Raw genomic sequence first — 19,658 nt, forward strand, 5'->3', positions numbered from 1 at the left:
AATGATTCATGCCCTCACTTGTTCATCTATCCATTGATTAATTCTTGCATTCACTCACTGACCAATTCACTCAGACAAATCTCACCAATCAATGAAGAAGCAGTTAACCTTATAGAAGAGCCAGACCTATTGTCTTTGTCAGAGCTTGTATGTTGATGACCAGAGCATGGTGGCCCCCTAGTTTACCATGGCCAACCACGGACCACCTTGGTTTGAATGTGTATATAGCTGCACTTACCAAAGTGGGCTTGAGAGGATATCAGCTGATTGGTCAGATTGCGTATTGAGACTGAATGTACTGTAGTGGATAGTGAAAGAGTGGTCAAGGTACTTTATGGCTGGGGAGAGATTTGTGTAGCGATGGGAAAACCGTCTATGTGCTAGCTTTATTTTAAGGGCATCATGCTTTGGGTCCCTTCTCTTTTTGGGGTTGAGAAACCTAATTCTCAGCGTGAGCTGGTACCAAGGCCTTATTTATACCATTTATTTGAAACATGCTAAGAAACTGACAACCACAGTCAAAATTCTCGGAAAAGCTATTGGCAGCACTTGAACTTTCAGGAAACATACAGAAGACCTGCTGGATGCGGCCTATGGTTGTATAAAACAGACGCAATGGATGAAAGATTTGCAAAATTGAGTGGAGTGTCAGAGACAATAGCGAATACTGAACTCAATTATTATTTATAGCAATATTAAGAAATAAAGATTCCTGGATACTTCACCTTATAAGAAATATAATGTTCAGAAATCCATCACAGAACCTCCATGCAAGACTCTGGAAACCTTTGTGGACAATATATATAGTTTGCACAATTTGAGTCAATGGTATATTTTCTCAGTTCCTTAGTAGGTGTATATGATTTCTACACCATAAAATATAATGTATCCTCTTCATATCAAATGCGGTGAAGCTGATCCCATATAGATCGAACCGGTACCAATACCAAGGCAACATTGCCCAAATTGTGATTTCAGTTTATTCTTCTACAAGAATGCGGTGCAGCTAATTTCACTCCGTTCAGCAGCGTTGAAGTGTGGATAGACTGAGGTTGAAGAATAAAATGAAATCACAATTTGGGCAATTTTGCATTGATATTGGTACTGGTTTGATCTGTCAGGACCAGCGTTGCCTCGTTTGGTATGAAGAGGATTGGTACTGGTTCTAAAAGAATATGCCCTGCACTGAAATAATTGACTGGGATAGGTTAAAGACCTGGCAGTTTTTCCTGTCACACAAGGGATCTCACTATTAGGTGGCCTAGTTGTCAAATGACTATATCCTAAAGAGACCCTAGCAGTCAATGGGGTCGACTGACCGTTCCTCTTGGTTGTTAAGTGCAATTTAACTTCAAGGGATTCCACACTGACATATGCAAACCCTGCTATAAATTATATCCATGAATGCATACAGCCATTGGGAATTGTACAGTGTCCTTGTCTGTTATCTATGCTCTTTGTAAATATAATCAACATTGGAGCACTGGGTTGCCTGCACTATGATCACTTATTTTGTAGATTGTTACACTCAATTGGAGTCAAAACATTACAAGCTGCAAACTATATTAGTCCTGTGCTTTGACTTCTTTGTAATTCATTTTTGTCCGATGAATAAGTCTGAGTAACTCTGGGTTCCTTCTAGGATACAAAAGAAGGTAGCGTTTTTGAATGAGTCCCACGGGACAATTGCTATATTAATGCATACCTACTCTAGTCCACGTGGGCAGATAGGGTTGTCCTTGTTATTTAAGCACTGTCTGGATGCTGCAGCCAAGCCTGAAACCAAATTGGTAATTAGATAGAAGATTGTCTAAAATTAAGACATTGAGGTGGATTGCAAAAGTCTTCTCAAAGACCTTGCCAAGCCATGATAGACTGGAAACACTGTTACGTCTGGGTCCAGCTTTTTTGATGATGTGGGTTATCTGGGCATTTTTTATCAATGATTAGAAAATTCTCTAAGAATAGAAGAGCTTTTTAACTTAAACAAAACATTTTTGAATATGGAGTAATTGTCTTTGATTCTTCAGTAGTTGATGGGTTTTTAGCTCTTAAAGGAGTCAAAAAGTTCACCTGGAGCGATAAATATGAAGGAATCGTAAATGTGAGGAGGATTTGGAGGAAGGACATTAAAATAAAAAGTGAACTCTGTTAAGTGGATTTTCTCCTCGCATTTCTCTTTTGAGTAGCCTGGTGGATTATTTTCTGCACCGTTAGAGATTTTCTGAGATGCCAGAGTAAAAACCTTGTCATTTGGAGAGGATTTTATTTGTTTTGGGATGTAAAGAGACTAGTCTATATTTTTTGGGAGATGTCAATCTAGATGAAGTTGTGTCTCTGTGTGGGTCCTCCATTTGTTCTCACTTTTCCTGCAGTTGCTTCCTTTCGGGGATTCTGACAACCATTGTTGGTTGGGCTGAGTCTGTGATTTTGTAATATAGTACCAATAGGTCAACATAGTCATATTCAATGACCATATGATTAACATCTTTGGGGGCATAATATTGTGAAATTTTTGGAAGAACGTGTCCGATCATTGCTTGGTGGGTACGTTTTTAAGAGGTCGTGGGAGACTTTTCCGTGCCACCGGCTTACTACATTATGGGTTGGAATTGAAGAGAATGTGAAAAATGCTGAGGAATGTGAGGAACACAGCAGAATCAGATGGTATCAGCAAGATTGAGGTTAAGAATGTTGCCTTTACAATGACTGGGCTATGAGACATTTTGTTGAAAATCATGCAGCAAAAGCAAGTTCCTTAAAGTTGGGAAATCCCTGTTTTCTGAATTAAGCCAGTCAACATCAGAGTCACCCATGGGAAATGTACTACTTGGCAGGCATGCAACTTTCAGTAACTTATTCAGAGAGCTTGTCATTAAACAGTGGAGTTTGGGCCCTAATATATTTCAGTAGTCAACATCAATCCATTGACCTCAAGATGACTTAAATGTTAGTATATAATATTGCAGCGGCTGTATTTCCAGAAAGTGTTAGATCTAAGTGAGCTCATGAAATGCAAAAATGTGTGTTCATTTGGGGTTTCATGTGCTTGAAAGGTCAATTTAGTTCTGATATCCTGGAATCTCAGACTTTATCCAGGACAAACAAAGGTGCCCGATTGAGTATGTCTTTATGGAAGCATGGTATTTTGGCCAGTTCACGGATTTGAAGGTTATTCAGCTAGAAGGCAATATCCATTTTCTTTTAAGAGCAATGATAAACTTACATATGTTGAATACATGGCAAAAGGTGATGCCACTGCCTGTGAAATTGCCTAGGAGATTAACTACTCTTAGTGATGATAATTAACTGATATTACTTTCACATGTCCAGGGAAAATGGAATTAGAAAGATTGCCGATGTTGGATATTGATAAAGTTGGGTGTTATAACAGAATAGTAGAGGTGGTGGAAAACTGTCTTAAAGTAGAACAGAAAGAAATTGGACCATATGGCTAATCACAAGGCAAGGAAATTAAAAAAGAATACAGAAAGGTTTGACTTACAGTGTCAAGCTTTAAAAACTAAATTAAGAAGGTTAAAGTAGACAACAAGGGTTGTAAGTGATAATCAGTCTAATAAAACATATAGTCGATTCAAATTGGAATATAAGTCCCTGAAAAAAATAAAGAAATTGCTGTTTTATAATTCCAATGGGGAACATATGTTATTAGTAATATTAAAGGATACAGCGAAGTTCTGGGGATTAATGCAGCATGGCATGAGAAGTGAATCTTATTTAGCAACGTGTATGGTGCAAGAAGAGGGGTGGTTCAATTACTTTGAAGACATATACAGAAAGGGATGTTATAAACCTCCTCCTGAAGAATATATATGTAAGGAAGAAATTCTTTAATTTGTTTCTGTAAGTTCCAAAAATGAAATTATTTCATCACTTACTTTCGTAAGTACTGCTAATCCAGACAATCGCTATCCATTAACAATTAAATCCAATATTGATTGGTGGGCTAGGATATTTGCATTAGTATTATGTTGTATAACAATTACTGGTCAGTTCCCAGAAAGATGGAAACGGGCAATTATTGAGCCGATTTCTAAAAAGGCCGATCCCTCTTATTGATTTCTAAGTCTTGTAGATGTTGGTGCGGAAATATATGTGAATCATCCTTCTGTACTTAAAGGATTGGATTGAGACTAATGATTTAATACCCATCAAACAAGGTGGGTTTAAAGTGGCCCGTTCCATTGTTTCAGCTTTTGGCTGATAGCCCAGAAATCGATTGAGACATGGGTAACTTGTTTTGTGGACTTATGTGCTGTATTACATTTAGTCAACCATGATATTTTATGGGAAAACTAAAGGAATTAAAAATCCCCTGACATTCTTTAGGTGGCCCAATGAATTTATGATACTGAAGCTGCTTCGATGACACCCTTGCTCTAAGTCATATCTACCTCCCTTTTTCCTGCCTCAGTGAACCATGGATTATCTCTAACGATGTACCCAATATGAATATGACCTGTTACCACTACTCAAGGAGCTTGGTGGACACCATTAGTTATACCATACCCTTCGATTGTGCAACATTTGACATAGCTGCACCAGGATGAATGTGTTTTGCTCATTGTTGATCTCAGAGTTTGCCAGAACACTTGCATATTTTAGTAGTGATATGTGACTAAATCTGCTGCATATGTAATAGGAGACTGTTTCATGAATGTGTTGTGTGCTATTTTGTTATACACAATTAATTCCAATAGAAAATATATTGGAAACATTCTTACTGTCGCAAAGTCTGGCATCAATGCAGAATGAGCAGCAAGTTCTGAATATTGTCTAAGAAGCTATAAATAAGTACAGGGACATATCACAATATCAGGGACCTTAGTCAAATACTGGAAAGTCTCCCAGGCATGAGTCCTAATGGTGAGCCCACTCCAAGATAATAACAAACCATTCTGTTTTTGTTAAACATAAAGTTTATTTTATTGTGTTTTTTAAACAAATCCTTTATTGTCAGTTAGCACTTTAGCTCTCAAGTACAACTTTTAAAAATCTTAGCTGACACCTGTTTTGCTCTATGGCGAGCTTTACAAGATCTCACGGGTGGATTCCTAGCTTTCTGAGATTACCACTTGCAATGTTGCAGATTCCTTCACTGAGCTGGTAAACACCCACAAATTAAATACAGCCACCCCTCCTTGTTAGATGTATATGATGAGCTATGATGTATTTTTATAATGACTTGTTATGAAAACTGTTGGGCGCAGTGAAGCCGCTTCCAAAGAATGTAGCCAAACAAGTGAGAGACATAATGCACAAGTCTCTTCTGAGGTATATGGTCATTTGCTTTTGTTATTTTCTGTGAATCAGGGCCCATGTTTCAAGCAAAACATGGATGTAAACATATGAGAAGAACTAGAATACAGATTTGGCAAAGTTAGGGTCTATTGCAGTGATTTCCACAGTTGTCACGTGGTCACGAGAGCGGCGGACGAACAGAGCAACAGAGTTGCGGAGCAGCGAGCCGCGGGGACAATTCACAGAGAAACCAGTCCAGAGACGAACTAAAGACGTGAGGAAGCGAGGGGGTTGCGGTGCGGCGCCCCGCTGCCCGGGTGAGTGAGAGCGGGTCCCGAAGAGTGAGCGGAGTAGAGCGTCGGACTGACTGAGCAGCAGCAAGCGAGCGGAGCAGAGACTGTGCGGTGAGAGGCAGAGGGGAGGGTAGGGGGGCTAGCGTGCCCGGGCGGGCGCTAGCGAAGGAGAACGCGAGGGAGACCTGCGGAGGTTGCAGCCCCTCCCCCCCTCTTCCCATGGCTCGGCGGTGCCTTGCTCCATGCCTCATGACTGTATGATCTCCCAAAACCCTGCAAAACCCCGCAAAAAAGCTGACCAGAGTTAAAACTACAGCCTCATTCCGCCTAGCCAGAAGAGAGAAAGTCCAGTTGGAAAGACCTGCTAGTCCTGTCGGAGGTCTGCTGGAATCAAAGGGTGCTGTAGTGACTCGCTCAGTCTTGTAGTGACTATTGAAAACAAGCACAGCTACGTCCTTGGAGTCTAGTGGAGGTGGCTTGTTATATAGTCTTGTGAGCTTTGCGAATATGCTCGTAGGAGTTTGGAAGCTCGGCGCTCAGTGCTCGGTGATGCATGAGCGGCGCATCAGTGCATCGGCGCATTGGAGCTATACCTCTCCGGTTGTGCCGGCCAACCGCCTAAGGGCTGTCTGTATAGGGACAAAGTTATGACCGCAGAGAAATTGTGCTCTGGAAGATTGCTATATACTAGAGCGTGCAAAAAAACTAAAGCTAATCCTTTAAGAAACAACTTAATTCAAATAAACAACTTGAAAAGTTTTAATACCATCCCTTCTTTTTTTACATTTTTTTTTAAAACAAGCTTAAATTCAGCAGGGATGTTGGAGTCTACTCGAGAAGCTCATGGATAGACTAAAGTAGTCCCTGGGCAATCATCACCAACAGCTTCTATTAAACCATCTCCCAAAACTGGAGGAACTTGGTCTAGGCATCCCCAACACTTGGTACCTAGGGAGGCTGACTCTCTGCTAGCAAACTTAACCATCCACTCCTTTACTAATGGAGTCTCCCAACTTGAAGGGGTATCTCATCTACCACCAAAAGCCGGAGAACCTATAATAGAAGATTCCACGCTCCCTGACTTACCTGACCTCAACATGAATTTCAATCAGTCTTCAAAGACGCCTCATGCCTCTAACCTAGAGCCGTCCAGGAATTGTATCCCTGCTACCGCACTTTCGTTCTCCTCTCAGGATCGTCCCGTTAAAATGCAGCTATACAGTAGTACACCCAGCAGAACAAGCATATTAGATTCACGGGGCTCGATTACACCTGATCTATCCCCAAATTTGCACCCTTCAATTCATAATCCATAGTCAAAAATGCTGATGTCGGATTCATTACTTTGCTTGGAAAGAGTGTTGTCATCTATTCTAACCCTAATGGAGAAATCAGTAAGTAACTCTGACAATATCCTGGATTATCTTTAGGCTCTGACTACATTTATAGCCTCTGAGAAAAGATATTCGTCTGGTAAAACCGGCCTACCTCCTTCCTGTAAGGCTAACCCAGTGAAGGGAACCACTCCCCTTTATCTTTGGAGGACAACATCAACCAGCTCCATCCTACTCAAATAGGCTCCCTTCTCCACGCTAAAGGGCGGCATTTTGGTGTTCAGGCCGGTAAACCATTCACTAGTAGGAAAAACAAACCCAAAAACTGAAAGAAAATGAAGATATTCTTGAAAATTATACTCTTCCACTCTCCAATAACTTTTCGATTCTGGGACTCTAGCTCCAGGCGCTGGATCTACGTTTCGCCCACAAGCAAAGAAGGAAATGTATGTATAAATCGAAAAGTTTTCCCCATTTTCCTAAAAACTGGTCTAAAAACTCCTGAGCATAGTGGAGGGATCAAAAGCTGGTTGCTCATCTACCAAAGGAAAAGATACCAAGAATAAAAGTAACAGCGACTGTAAGAAGAAGAAGAAGGAAAAAAGGGCAAAACATCGAAGGATAAATAAAAAAAAGGGCAAAACGGATACGCTTTGATCCTAATGTAATTCACAATATACCATGAGTCCCTGAATTATTTGTTTTGAAGAAGGAAGATGGTCAAGCAGAATCCAATCCATCGGGCTCTTGTTCTCCTCTTTTGAACCCAAGTGCTGCAACTCGATCCTCCCAAGAGCCATTTGTATTGGATATAAGTGTTCCTTCTACTGGTCAGAGTAACTTGAACCCTAATGCCTCACTATTTGCTTCCTCCTTAGGCAATAATGTCACTTATAATCCTATTGAAAATATTCCTGAGGTAACCTCTCAAATCAATCACTCATTTTTTGGCCCTTACACTTTGGATTTTTCATTTATTTTTTACCATGAACCATTTATGAATAGGCCCTTTCTGTTAGGTTGCTTTGCTGAAATCCTTGGCCTTCAAATGATTCAAAGCAATGACCTTGTTCATGATCCAAAAATATATTAATCCTAAGGGAGCAAGAGTAACGTTTGTATCCACAGCTATCTCCCGTCTGATAATGTTACACAGTGATAAACTATGTTGTTGTGGCATTGACGTTCTTATACCTGTAGAGGAGTTAGCATTAAAAAAAGTTGTCCAAAATCAGCAGTCTAACAGTTGTTCAGAAATTGCCGCAAGGGGTATACCTCACTCAGAGAGAGAGAGAGAGAGTATACTGCAGGTCTCCCTTGGTAAAGAAGGCAGGAGGGTCTCGCTACTCACAGAGAAAAAGCCCCAGTATGAATTTTCCGTAGATGATGAAGATAAGAAGTGGAGTTGGGTAGCAGGCGCTCTTAATAAAAATAGATCCTCAGGCCGAAAATACAGGAATTCTTCTTAGCAAGTATATTACTGTGATGTCTTGGAACGCAGCCGGCCTAAGCACTAATAAAAATAAACTCTTATTTTTGAAAAAACAGAGTGCAGATATAATATGTCTACAAGAGCCTTGGATCATAAAGGACTGGTCCACTGAAGATTATATAGTGCTGGGCAAGCCTGCGTCCCCTGTGATTAGAGGACATGCTGAAGGAGGTATTGCCATTATGCTAAGTACAACTTTTAGTTGGTCATATAAAGAATTTTTTCACGTCTCCAACTTTATTCACGCGATTAAGATAGATCTCAAGGATTGCCAGGATCATTTAAATTCTCTGCTGATCGTAAATGTATATTTTTTTTATTTTTATTTATAAGCTTTTTGTTAAAGACATACAATGTCCAAAACGTCACCACAACATACAGACTACAGCATAGTGAAAGTTACCGTACGATACATTGCATATTAACAATTTCCCCATCAACCATATTATTTCGCTTTATACATCCATGCACTTTTAAATAGTTGGATTTGCTTTGAGATAGTCAACCAAATGCATCCAATAGTCTTGTGGCTTAGAGCCAGTGGGTAGCTCTTCCTCATATGTTTTCAGGGTATCTTTACAATAGGCCATATCTTGAAGCCAGTGTGTGGTTCTTGGTGGTACCTTGCTACCCCAGCATAGTGAAATTCTCCTTTTAGCTAGGAGCAGGGCTATCATGCAAAACTTGCGTTTTGCAGCTCGTACATCCTTGATCAGTCCCAATAGACATGTTTGAATCGTACAATCAATAGAGACTCCCCCCATTTTAGCCACTATCATCACGACCTCTGTCCAGTATGTACTGATTAGCGTACAGCACCAGGCAAGATGAATAAAATTGGCATCATCTGCACCACAGCGTTGGCACAGTGCATCTGTGCGGAGACCACATTTATACAGTCGGGCCGGGGTATGATATGTCTGATGTAGGTATTTATAATGTAGAAGGCGCAGATTGCCATTTGGAGTGAGCATATTACAGCAATTCTCCCATTCCTTCTCTGTGAGAGGTTTATCAAGCGCGTTGTTCCAACGTTCCCATGCCTTGTGCGTGTTATCAGCAATGTCGCCCTGAAGCTGTGTATATAGTTTTGTCACCATATGTTTATTGTGGGGTGTGGTAATCAGCATTTGCAGGGTGTTTAATTGCGGTGGTTCACTAGGGTAGGTGGGATACAGTTTCTTAATGGCTCCCTGTAGTCTATTAGCTAAATTGGAAAAGTAATGTCTGATTTTGTATGTACCGTAGTTCTTTAAGTTCTATAAAACTGCTGTTAGTGTACAAATCTCCCATTTTAGCTATGCCCACTTTCCATAATAGTTCTGTTCCTACTTTTTCTTGGGTGACCGATATATCTGGGTGAAATTGTAAGGGCGTCGCTGGTGCGTAGAGGGGTAGTTTATGTGCCAACTTCCCCATCCGCCTCCATGCCGCACTGGTAACCTGTATAGTGTTAATTTCCTGAGAGTGGGGCGAGGTCCATCGGTGTGGTAAGATAGCATTCAGTGGGATGGGATGTGCTTCCCCGTCTTCAATCGCTATATGTTGTAGGAAGGGGACGTGGTGATACCAAAAATGCGCATATTGCGCTTGAGCACATAAACAATAGAGGAGGAGATCTGGGACCTTGAAGCCACTTTTGGAGAACGGTAAAGTGAGGGCACGGAGCTCAATGCGAGCTTGTTTACCTGCCCATATTAGCAGATTTACCATAGTGTTTAAACGTTGGAATACAGCGTTCGGTGGGGTAATGGGGATGTTATTAAAGAGGTACAAAAGTTTTGGTAGAACAACCATCTTGACAATGGCCAATCTGTCTGCGAGGGACAAGGGAAGTTGTATCCAGCGTTCAATCTTTTCCTCAAGTATACTGATTGCTGCCCTATAGTTTGAGTGAATAACTAGTGCGGGATTGCGATGATACCAAATACCGAGATACCTAACTGGATCTGTCTACCATTCGAGAGGGAACTCTGCTGGATACGGCTGTGTGGTGTCTGTTAACGGGAGAATGATTGATTTGGACCAGTTAATTTGGAGGCCAGAGTGGTGACCGAATTTAAGATATTCTCTCAGGAGAGGGGAAAGATTTGTCGCTGGGTCTCGAATATATAGAACCATATCATCCGCATAAAGCGAAATATTGATTGGCCTTTGCGGAAAGTGTAAAGCTGCATGTTTGTGATTTTGTCGCACTTTACACGCTATGGGCTCCAGGGCGATTGCAAAAAGTAAAGGGGACAGTGGGCAGCCCTGTCCTGTGCCTCTTGCGATTGGTATGGCATCGGATACATATTTATTGACTCTTATTCATGCTGTGGGTTTTGTGTACAGTATTTGAATCCATTGTAGGCAGATTGGAGGGAATCCTATTCTTTGCAATATGGTTTGAAGATAGGTCCTTTCAATTGAGTCAAATGCCTTTGCTGCATCCAGAAGTACTGCAGCTGCTTGCGTATCGGGGGCCAGATAGTGCAATAGTGCGAATAGTGTTCTGGTGTTGTGGACAGTCGATCGATGTATAAATCCCGATTGGTCAGGAAGGACGATGTTGGTCATTAGCGGTTGTAAACATTTTGCAAGGAGTTTTGCCAAGATTTTAGTGTCCGTATTTATCAATGATAGTGGCCTATACGATTCACATTGCTCAGGGTCCTTATTAGGCTTCAGAAGCGCAATGACCATGGCATCTCTTTGTGTGGGGGGTAGAATCTGTTTGTCATGGGCGTCCCCGTACATTTCCACAAGGTGGGGCGCAATCTGGTCGATATACGCCTTGTAAAATTCACTGGTAAAGCTGTCCAGGCCTGGTGCCTTACCATTTGGGAGTGATTTGACCACCTCAGTAACTTCTTCTACCGTGACTGGTTGTGCGAGATAGTCCCTTTGCATATCTGACAACCAGGCTATTGCTACATCTTCTAAATAAGCCATAAACTCAGGGTGCGTGGCGGTGCCTCATGATGCATAAAGGTCGCCGTATGTGTCCATGAACGCTCGAAGTATGCTCTTTGGGTCAGAGCAGGGCGTGTCACTGTCGTCTTTTATCGCCATAACTGTTTGTGGTGTATGGCCTGTACATATTTTATGCGCCAGAATTCGACCCGGCCTGCCCCTTTCACCATATGTGCGTGCACTTTGATGTTTTGTTATATATTTTAGTTCATCTTCTGCGAACTCTTGATACTCTGACATAACCTTTCTAATTTCACTCAGAAGAGCTGTGTTGTGCGTTTGTTCGTATTCATGTTCCAGCGCGCTCAATGTGTTCTCCTGCTTGGCAATCGGGGCACGGATGTCTTTAAAGATTCCCGCATTTGTGCTAATACATACACCATGTATGGTAGCCTTAAAGGCTTCCCATAATAAACTGGGGTCGTCTGTGGAGGGCTTATTGATTGCAAAATAGTCAGTAAGGGCCTGGCTAATGATGTCAGTGTATGTAGAGTCTAATAGTGCTTTGGCATTGAAACGCCACATGTATGGGGGAGGTGTGTACCCAGGGACTGTCATGGTCAAGAGCACTGGATTGTGGTCGGAGAGGGTTTTGGGCAAATGTTGTATGTTTCGTGTCCAGGAGACAACCTCCCCCGACCCCAGCCAGGAATCAATTCGGGACCAGCTATTGCGGATCATAGAGGTATGTGTGGCCTCCCTGTGATGTGGGTAGCTCGTCTTCCAGATATCAACTAGGTTAGTTTCAGTCATAATATCTCGCAGTACCTTCACTGCCTTTTTGTGCAGTTCTCTGGAGGATTCTGACCTATCCAGTTGTTCATTTAAGGAGAGGTTGAGGTCACCACCCCATATCCAGGTCATTTCAGGTAAATTATTCAATATGCACCAAATTGCTTTATAAAATTCTGGGTCATCGATATTTGGACCATAAGTATTTATTAAGCCTATGCATTGCCCTCTAATATGTCCAGTAACAATAATGTAGCTACCCAATGAGTCTGTCATGGTGTTATCTATGTGAAAATGCGTCCCTTTCTTCACTAAAATCAGCACGACTCTAGAATACGAAGAGTATGCGAAGCTCAGTACTGTTTCCGCCCATCTGCTCCCCACAGTGCATTTATGCATGGGGGCCAGGTGAGATTCCTGCAAGAGTGCAATATCTATTTGGAGTCTATCTTGAAATGCAAATATCTGCTGTATCTCCTTCGGGTTATTGAGCACCCTGACATTCCACGTCAATAAATTAAGATGTGCTTTCTGTAGACTATCTGTGATCAGTGGTGTGATTTATATATGTGGCATGGCGAGGCGTATTGCTATTAATGGAGGCACTTAAGACATCTATAACGTGTATGGTGATGTAGATATGTGTCGTAGTAGTCCGGACGTACGCAATGTATTTCAGAGATGGTAGTCTGTAAAACAATCCCCAATTCCATCCCACCACCAACCCACTACCCACTTTGGCATCCCAATCACGCCAAAGACCTATCCCGTACAACAATTTCAACATTACTAGAACTTTGTTGGGGAGCTCCCTCATGGGGGGATCCGCCGAGTACTTGTGTCACCATCCAGCTAGGTGGATGGGGTCGGGTATTACGGGAGAAGTTCGGGTGCATATGAAAAAAATACACATTCAAGTGGTAATAGTCATCATTCAGTCAGCCGCTCGTGAGCTTGTAGGGTATCGCATAGCTACGGGCCTGGATACATTGCATGTTATTTCATTGGATTGTATTTGTGTGACCATAGAAGGCTTCATTAATAGCAGTTCGTAATATTTCTGTTCTTCTAAGTCACCTTTTACAGAGACATATGGCTTTGTTTCTGCACCTTCCCCTTATATCCTACAACTGCCCGTATGTAGAAGAGTACTATAGGGCATTGCAGCAAGATCTCACCCACTGTGGGACTGAGTGTCAATGTCATATCCATGAACAGAGGTTCTCTGCACTTCTAGTTGAAATGTCTCACCTTGGATATGGAGGAGTAGAGGAACTCCCTATGCCTTACCGTCCGTGGAAAACAGCACGTACTCCGTCATGTCTACCATGCCAGCTTGTGTATTCCACCTCCAGCATAGTATGTTGTCGAGATATTCGCCCCAGTTCCAGGATCTAGAGTTGTAAGATATGGTCGGCGGGCTGGTTGCGAAGCTCCCTTGGGTGGGGTGTGGAACATACAGCCAGCGGCGACATTGTGGGAGCCGTTACCGTCACTCTTTTCTCATGTGATCGATTAGTGGGGTGGAGTCAGGGATGCCACTTAGTGTTTCATGGCTCAATCAGAGTCCTGGTATGTTTCTTTACGTTTTTGCACCTTTTGGCATTCAGGCTATGACGTCCGCCCGTGCAGATCACGGCTGCACCCCACAGGAAATCGCTGGTCGGCCCACGCCCGCCATTTTGTGGGAGATTATATCGAGCCGCCCGCTGTGTGGTATGCGTGGATCGCTAGGGGGGTCCCCACTCACAGTTCGCAGTAGTTTGTGCAGGTAGGAGCGTCACAGTTGTTACGTGGGCCGCCTCCAGGTCTATGGTGTTCAGTCATGTAGCGCAGATCTCTTCACCCGCTCCGTCCGCAGTATACAAAGGGAGCTGCCATCTTAAGGTCGCCAGGCTGTCTCACCGCTCCTTTCCCTTATCAATAGTTTTCTCGGCTCCGGGACCTCAGCTGGTGCTCTTACTCACTTCAGGCTGTAGCGGTCACATTCCGACGTCGGAGACACTGTTTACTTTTCGGCATTTTACCCGCTGACATACTTTATATGCAGATAATGTCCCCGGCAGAGCTGCTTCAGAAAGCGGCCATGTCGCAGCGCGCCCTCTAGCGTCCCTGTAAATGTATATTTACCTCCTGATGCATCTAATTTTCACCTACTAAAAGATCTATTTGTTTTTATCTACTCTACCTTGGAAAGGGAAAATTGCAGTTTTCTAATGTTAGTTGGAGACTTGAATTCTAAAGTCTCTTCTCAGAATGTATGACGTCACAACGCATACATTTACAATGCATGCCTTTAAAACACAGTTTTTACATCGCAACATCCTTTACAACGCATACATTTACATCGCATGCCACTACAACAAATTAAAATTTTTTTTTTACAACTCATTCCTTTACATTGCATTATACATTTACAACGCATACCATTACAACACATACCATTACATTGCATTTAAGGTAAGTGTTGGTTAGTGTAGGGGTAAAAATAACTATTCTAACTCCAGGGGGTGCAACAGTAGGGTAAGTGTTGGATAGTGGAGGGGTAAAACTTACTATTCTAACTCCAGGGAGTGCAACAGTAGGGTAAGTGTTGGATAGTGTAGGGGTACTATGCGTTGTGATGGTATGCGTTGTAATGACATGCGATGTAATGCCTTCGTTGTAGTGACATGCGTTGTAGTGACATGCAATGTAATGGCTGCGTTGTAGTGACATGGGTTGTAAAGGATGTTGCGATGTAATGACTGCTTTGTAAATGTAGTGCGATGTACTGACTGCGTTGTAAAGGTTGTTTCCCCTCTTCTCACAATATAAGGGTATTTTCTAACACTGCAAAAAAGGAAGCCCTAAATATCCCCACTGCCCAATTTCCGAATAAAAAAGCAGGATAGATGAAAGTGGTGCTACACTACTCGAAGGTCTGACAAGCTTAGACCTCGTAATCGCTAATGGGAGGTTAGAAAATGATATTCCAGCAAATTATACTCGTAAGGCGCCAACTGGGAGATCTATTATAGATTATCTAAGTGTCTCTGCAGAAGGTGCTAAGGTAGGTCCCTGGAATTTTACAGACCGCACAGTAGGGTTCAATGCAACAAATGGTAGAATTTATTGGAATACTCTAGCGACCACTAATTTAAAAGCAAACTCAGCAGCTTTGATAAAAGAACAGCAGTATTTAGTAATGGCCGAGAGTAACCCTCCTCAGTTTGATACACTAGATGCCTTTTCCCACAATATGGGTTCTTTGGCCACATTTTGTAAATCTACGCAAGGTCCGGCTAAACAGAGATCGAATTTTGATCCAATGCTCACCTTAAATAGGGAAATAAATAAATTAGTGAGAGCCCAGTTCCTGAATTTTTGTATCGAACGAAGTAATCTAATAAACCTATTAAAGAGGAAAAGGCAGAGAAAAAAACGCTCTTTAAAACAAATAACGGAAGATGGCGTTTGGGTGCAGTTAAAAGAGGCGGCCTCAAAAACTAACCCCCAAAAATATGGGAAAATAATCACTGACTGTTGCGGCACAAGAATTAAATCTCTTCCCATTCCTATTAAAGAAGAGGATTGGATACTCCACCTGGCAGAACTCTACTCTGCGAATTCTAAATCTACCAGCTTTGTCCCCGCTGCACCGGACTCCTTTGAAACTCCTATTTTCAACTATGTACATTCAGTGAATGACGTGGTTGGATCAATTAAAAAAATGATATCAGGAGCTATGGGTCCGGATGAAATTCCAATGACAGTAATCAAAAAGGAGCCACTTTTGTGGGCCATGTACCTAGTCCCATTGTTTAATTTTTGTTACTCTCGGGAAAGACACCACCATCTTGGTCCGGTAGTATTTTAATCCCTTAGCACAAAAAGGGATCTAGATCGCATCCGGGTAACTATCGGCAAATAGCCTTATTAGATGCAGTAGGGAAAATATTTGCACGTAGTATTCTCCATCACCTTTCGGAATGGGTGATGGAGAAGAAGGTACTCCCTATAGAACAAGCAGGTTTTAGGAGCAATCACTTCACCCTGGATAACATCTCCATGTTGAAATGAATTGAGGAGAAATATAAGATCTCTCATAAATCTAACGTTTATACTGCCTTCATAGATTTTTCAACGGCCTTTGATAAGGTAGACCGACCATTACTATGGAGAAAATTACATAATATGGGACTGCCAGCTCCCCTGCTATCCTTAATTATTGCATTACATTCTCAAACTTGGTGGCAGGTATTAATGGGGGGAATCCCAGGCTTATCTTCTGTAATACCCATAGAAAATGGTCTGAAACAAGGCTGCCTACTAGCACCGCTACTATTTTCTTTATAGATATCAGATTTACCTGATAGTTTCTCCCAGCTAGAGGGAGATGCACCAAAGATACGCAGCCTTCCTTTTACATGTCTCCTTTATGCAGATGATATAATAGTGATGGACATAACCCCTATTGGGCTGAAAAGAAAGTTGATTTCATTACAGAATTATACGATGGCTCATTTCTTGGAGATAAATGTATCAAAAAGCTAAATTTTAATCATGAAATGCAACAGAAGTAGTAAATTAAGTAAGTTTAAGTGGCAAATTGGTCCCGAAAAGCTGGAGGTGGTAGATTCATACCTTTACCTAGGGAAACTAATAGCGGGTAATACAAGGAATAAACTGCACATTGAACACAGTTCTTGTAAAGCTGTATCCCACGCTAATGGTCTACGCGTTTTTTATAGTGCAATGGGCAGAAGGCATTTTTTACATATGCTGACGGTTTTCAAAGCAAAATCCCCTCCAACTCTGCTTTATGCCATTGAATCAATCCCTGTAAAGGACTGGAGTTTTTTAGATAGGATTGAAGGCCAGATTTTGCGGAAATTGTGCAATTTTAACACGTTCGTTCCATCAGCTGCTATTAGACTAGAATTTGGCCCGATAAGCTCCTATATCCAAGGTATATCCAGGGTTTTACAATGGGGATACCAGCTAAAAAATAGCGAGCCTTACTCATAAGGAGGTTTTATGCATCAAGAAATCTTTGGCGGTATTGGGGGTAAATATTCCTTATATCATGACTTCTCTCAAGCATTAAATCTCTTTTGTGTACAAGAAGAATCAGTGATTACCCTCCCGCCATTAGAATTTAAATCTCTTTTAAAAACTCTTAAGTGGTAAGCTCAGCTACAATAGAGATATCAAATTCTGTAATACAAAAGAGAGATTAAAGATAATAACTAAGACAAGCTCCCAGAAATATTTATCTTGGAACTTAGAACACAGTATTAAGTTGAAGGTGTATTGTTTGTGGACCTCATTTGAGTTCCAAATCTTTAATAAATATTGAATTGAATTGAGATTTGGCAAAAATCTGGCAAAATTAATGATCTCTTTTACTTGCATTGGGGTGGAGGAAGTTTAAGTGGGACAAAGCTAATTTTAAACGTGAGTCTTCTCCTAAATTGGCACTGTTGTAATGTATGCATGTTGTGTATGTTCAGAATTGTGTCAGTAGATATTTCATAGATCAAGTTAATACCAGCAATATTACATAGTCGTACCTATCTTAGATATTGTCAGCATAAAAAAATAGAGTAAATAAAAAGCATTTAACCTAAAGGCATTTTCAACATGCTCTTATGTCATGTCTAGATTAATGGTAGCTTCCAGATGGCTTCTGGAGGCTCTCAACACCTCTCAACTTCCCTCACACGACAAACCTCCAATGGTGCCATTTCTCTGGACTTTGAATCTAATGGTGAATACACGTTTGTTGAAAAGCTGCAGGAGCGGTACAAATGTGCTTACTGCCATTCAGTCCTCCACAATCCCCACCAAACAGGATGTGGGCATCGCTTCTGTCACAAGTGTGTTACATCTTTGAGGTAAGAGAACTTTTCAAAGCAAATGAGCACTATGTTTAAGTCTTTTCTCAAAACCGTATATGTATATTTTTTTAAAATCATAATTAAAATACATAAACATATACACATGGGCTTTCTGTCAGTTGTTTTTAGTGGTCTGTTCAGTTGTCATTAACATTTTGCTTCCGCCTACCGCAGCATACAGCAGTGGGTCATTCACTGGTTGTCTTTGACTGTTACTGATGAAATGTTGCCTGATAACATGTGTGCAGCTGCCAGAAAAGGTATGCATTTCAGTGCCAGGATTGGTTCCCAGGCTTCTGAGCTACTCCTTCCGTTTTTTACTTGTTATTTATTTGTTATAGTTTTCTTTGTTTATTGTATATGTTATCACACAGTGATCACCCTGAATAAATTTTAAAAACATGTTGCAAGCTTTCCAAGGTCCAAACCTATTGACTTTGCCAATGCTCATTAGATGCTTTGAACCAGTTATTAGTGAAGGATGAAACATATATCATGGATTTGCCTTTTTAAATGATTAGATTAGCACGAACTACAGTGGACCACAACTAAATATCAGGTATTTTCTTGCATTTCAGGAAACTCTGCCCTTTGCCTTTTGTCTGATACACCATAGTTCATTTTACAGCACATCTGCTCTATGTGTTAGAGGCACTAGAGGCAGCATGTTTCAGTTTTCCCATTTCGGTACTGATGAGTTTAACAAAGAGAAAGGAACTGGGCTGTGCCCACTCAGAAAGACTGTGTGTGTGCAGCTTTGGACCCCTCCACATGTTCATTCCTTGTCTCAGGCTCACAAAGATTCATTGCGTTCCAGTGAATCGTCTGTTGAACCTCTTACAGGGCCAGTCTATAAACAGCTAAACATTTCCAGGATTGTACAGGTGTTTGTAGGAGGTAAGGCATGGCAATCGCGTTTGTGCCTGGACTGCGCCTAATGCCACAAACCCGGTTCCTTCACTCCCTCCTACACTACTCTGCAACTTTCCTCTGATCTCTTAACCCGGACGCTCATCTCCACACTACAGCCTCACTGCACTGCACAACACAGAAGGAGCTCTTGTTGCACCCAGTGCTGCTTCACGTGCAGTGTTTCACCCACCACAACCACACCTCCCACACAAAATACATACAGCACACCTCCTTCTGCCACCTATAAACACGCACCCCGAGACAAACTGTCATGCAGCAAAATGGCCACAGAAATCTGGAACATCGTAGACAACTACGCCCCGGACCTCCTGTTCATTTTTTTAGGGTTTTCATATTCAAACAAAAAGCAGTGTCACAAAACATTTGCAATATTACGATTCGGCGCACAGCACCCATGCCAGTGATCTCTAGATAGTAGCACATCTGTAAGTTCATGTATCGGGTGGCTCAGCCTTCAGAATGCTGCAGTGTGGAGTAACGGAGTATGTGCGCTAATATGGCAGGTGTCAATGTGTCCACTCTACTAACTGGGATAGTGCCCCTAAACTGGGGAGGGGGACGATGATTCGGGTTTAACTATAGGCGGGACCACACATGCAGAAGAGGTGCTGATGAAGCCAGAGCTGAGCTCCAGCTGGGTTATGATGGGCATTGCGAGAGAGGCAGAGGGGTGGACTACTATCTACTATCCTGACCCAAAGTAACGGATGACAGCACGGCAGTGGGGAGGAATATCCAGGGGGCACAGTGACCGGGTTACAGTGGGCAGGGACAC

At 41.9% G+C, this 19,658-nt stretch overlaps 1 protein-coding gene across 2 annotated transcripts in view; it reads left to right on the top strand.

The window, feature by feature from the left end:
• The window catches only part of TRAF5 (TNF receptor associated factor 5), a 242,013-nt gene that overhangs the window by 57,224 nt on the left and 165,131 nt on the right, over positions 1-19,658 (top strand). For both annotated transcript variants that reach the window (XM_085612843.1, XM_085612844.1), the window contains one exon: positions 17,715-17,947. In XM_085612843.1, the coding sequence (XP_085468969.1) occupies positions 17,715-17,947 (233 nt within the window). The remainder of the gene's footprint in view (positions 1-17,714; positions 17,948-19,658) is intronic.

Source organism: Triturus cristatus, chromosome 6 (genome assembly GCF_964204655.1).
Source record: "Triturus cristatus chromosome 6, aTriCri1.1, whole genome shotgun sequence".
Classification (NCBI taxonomy): domain Eukaryota; kingdom Metazoa; phylum Chordata; class Amphibia; order Caudata; family Salamandridae; genus Triturus; species Triturus cristatus.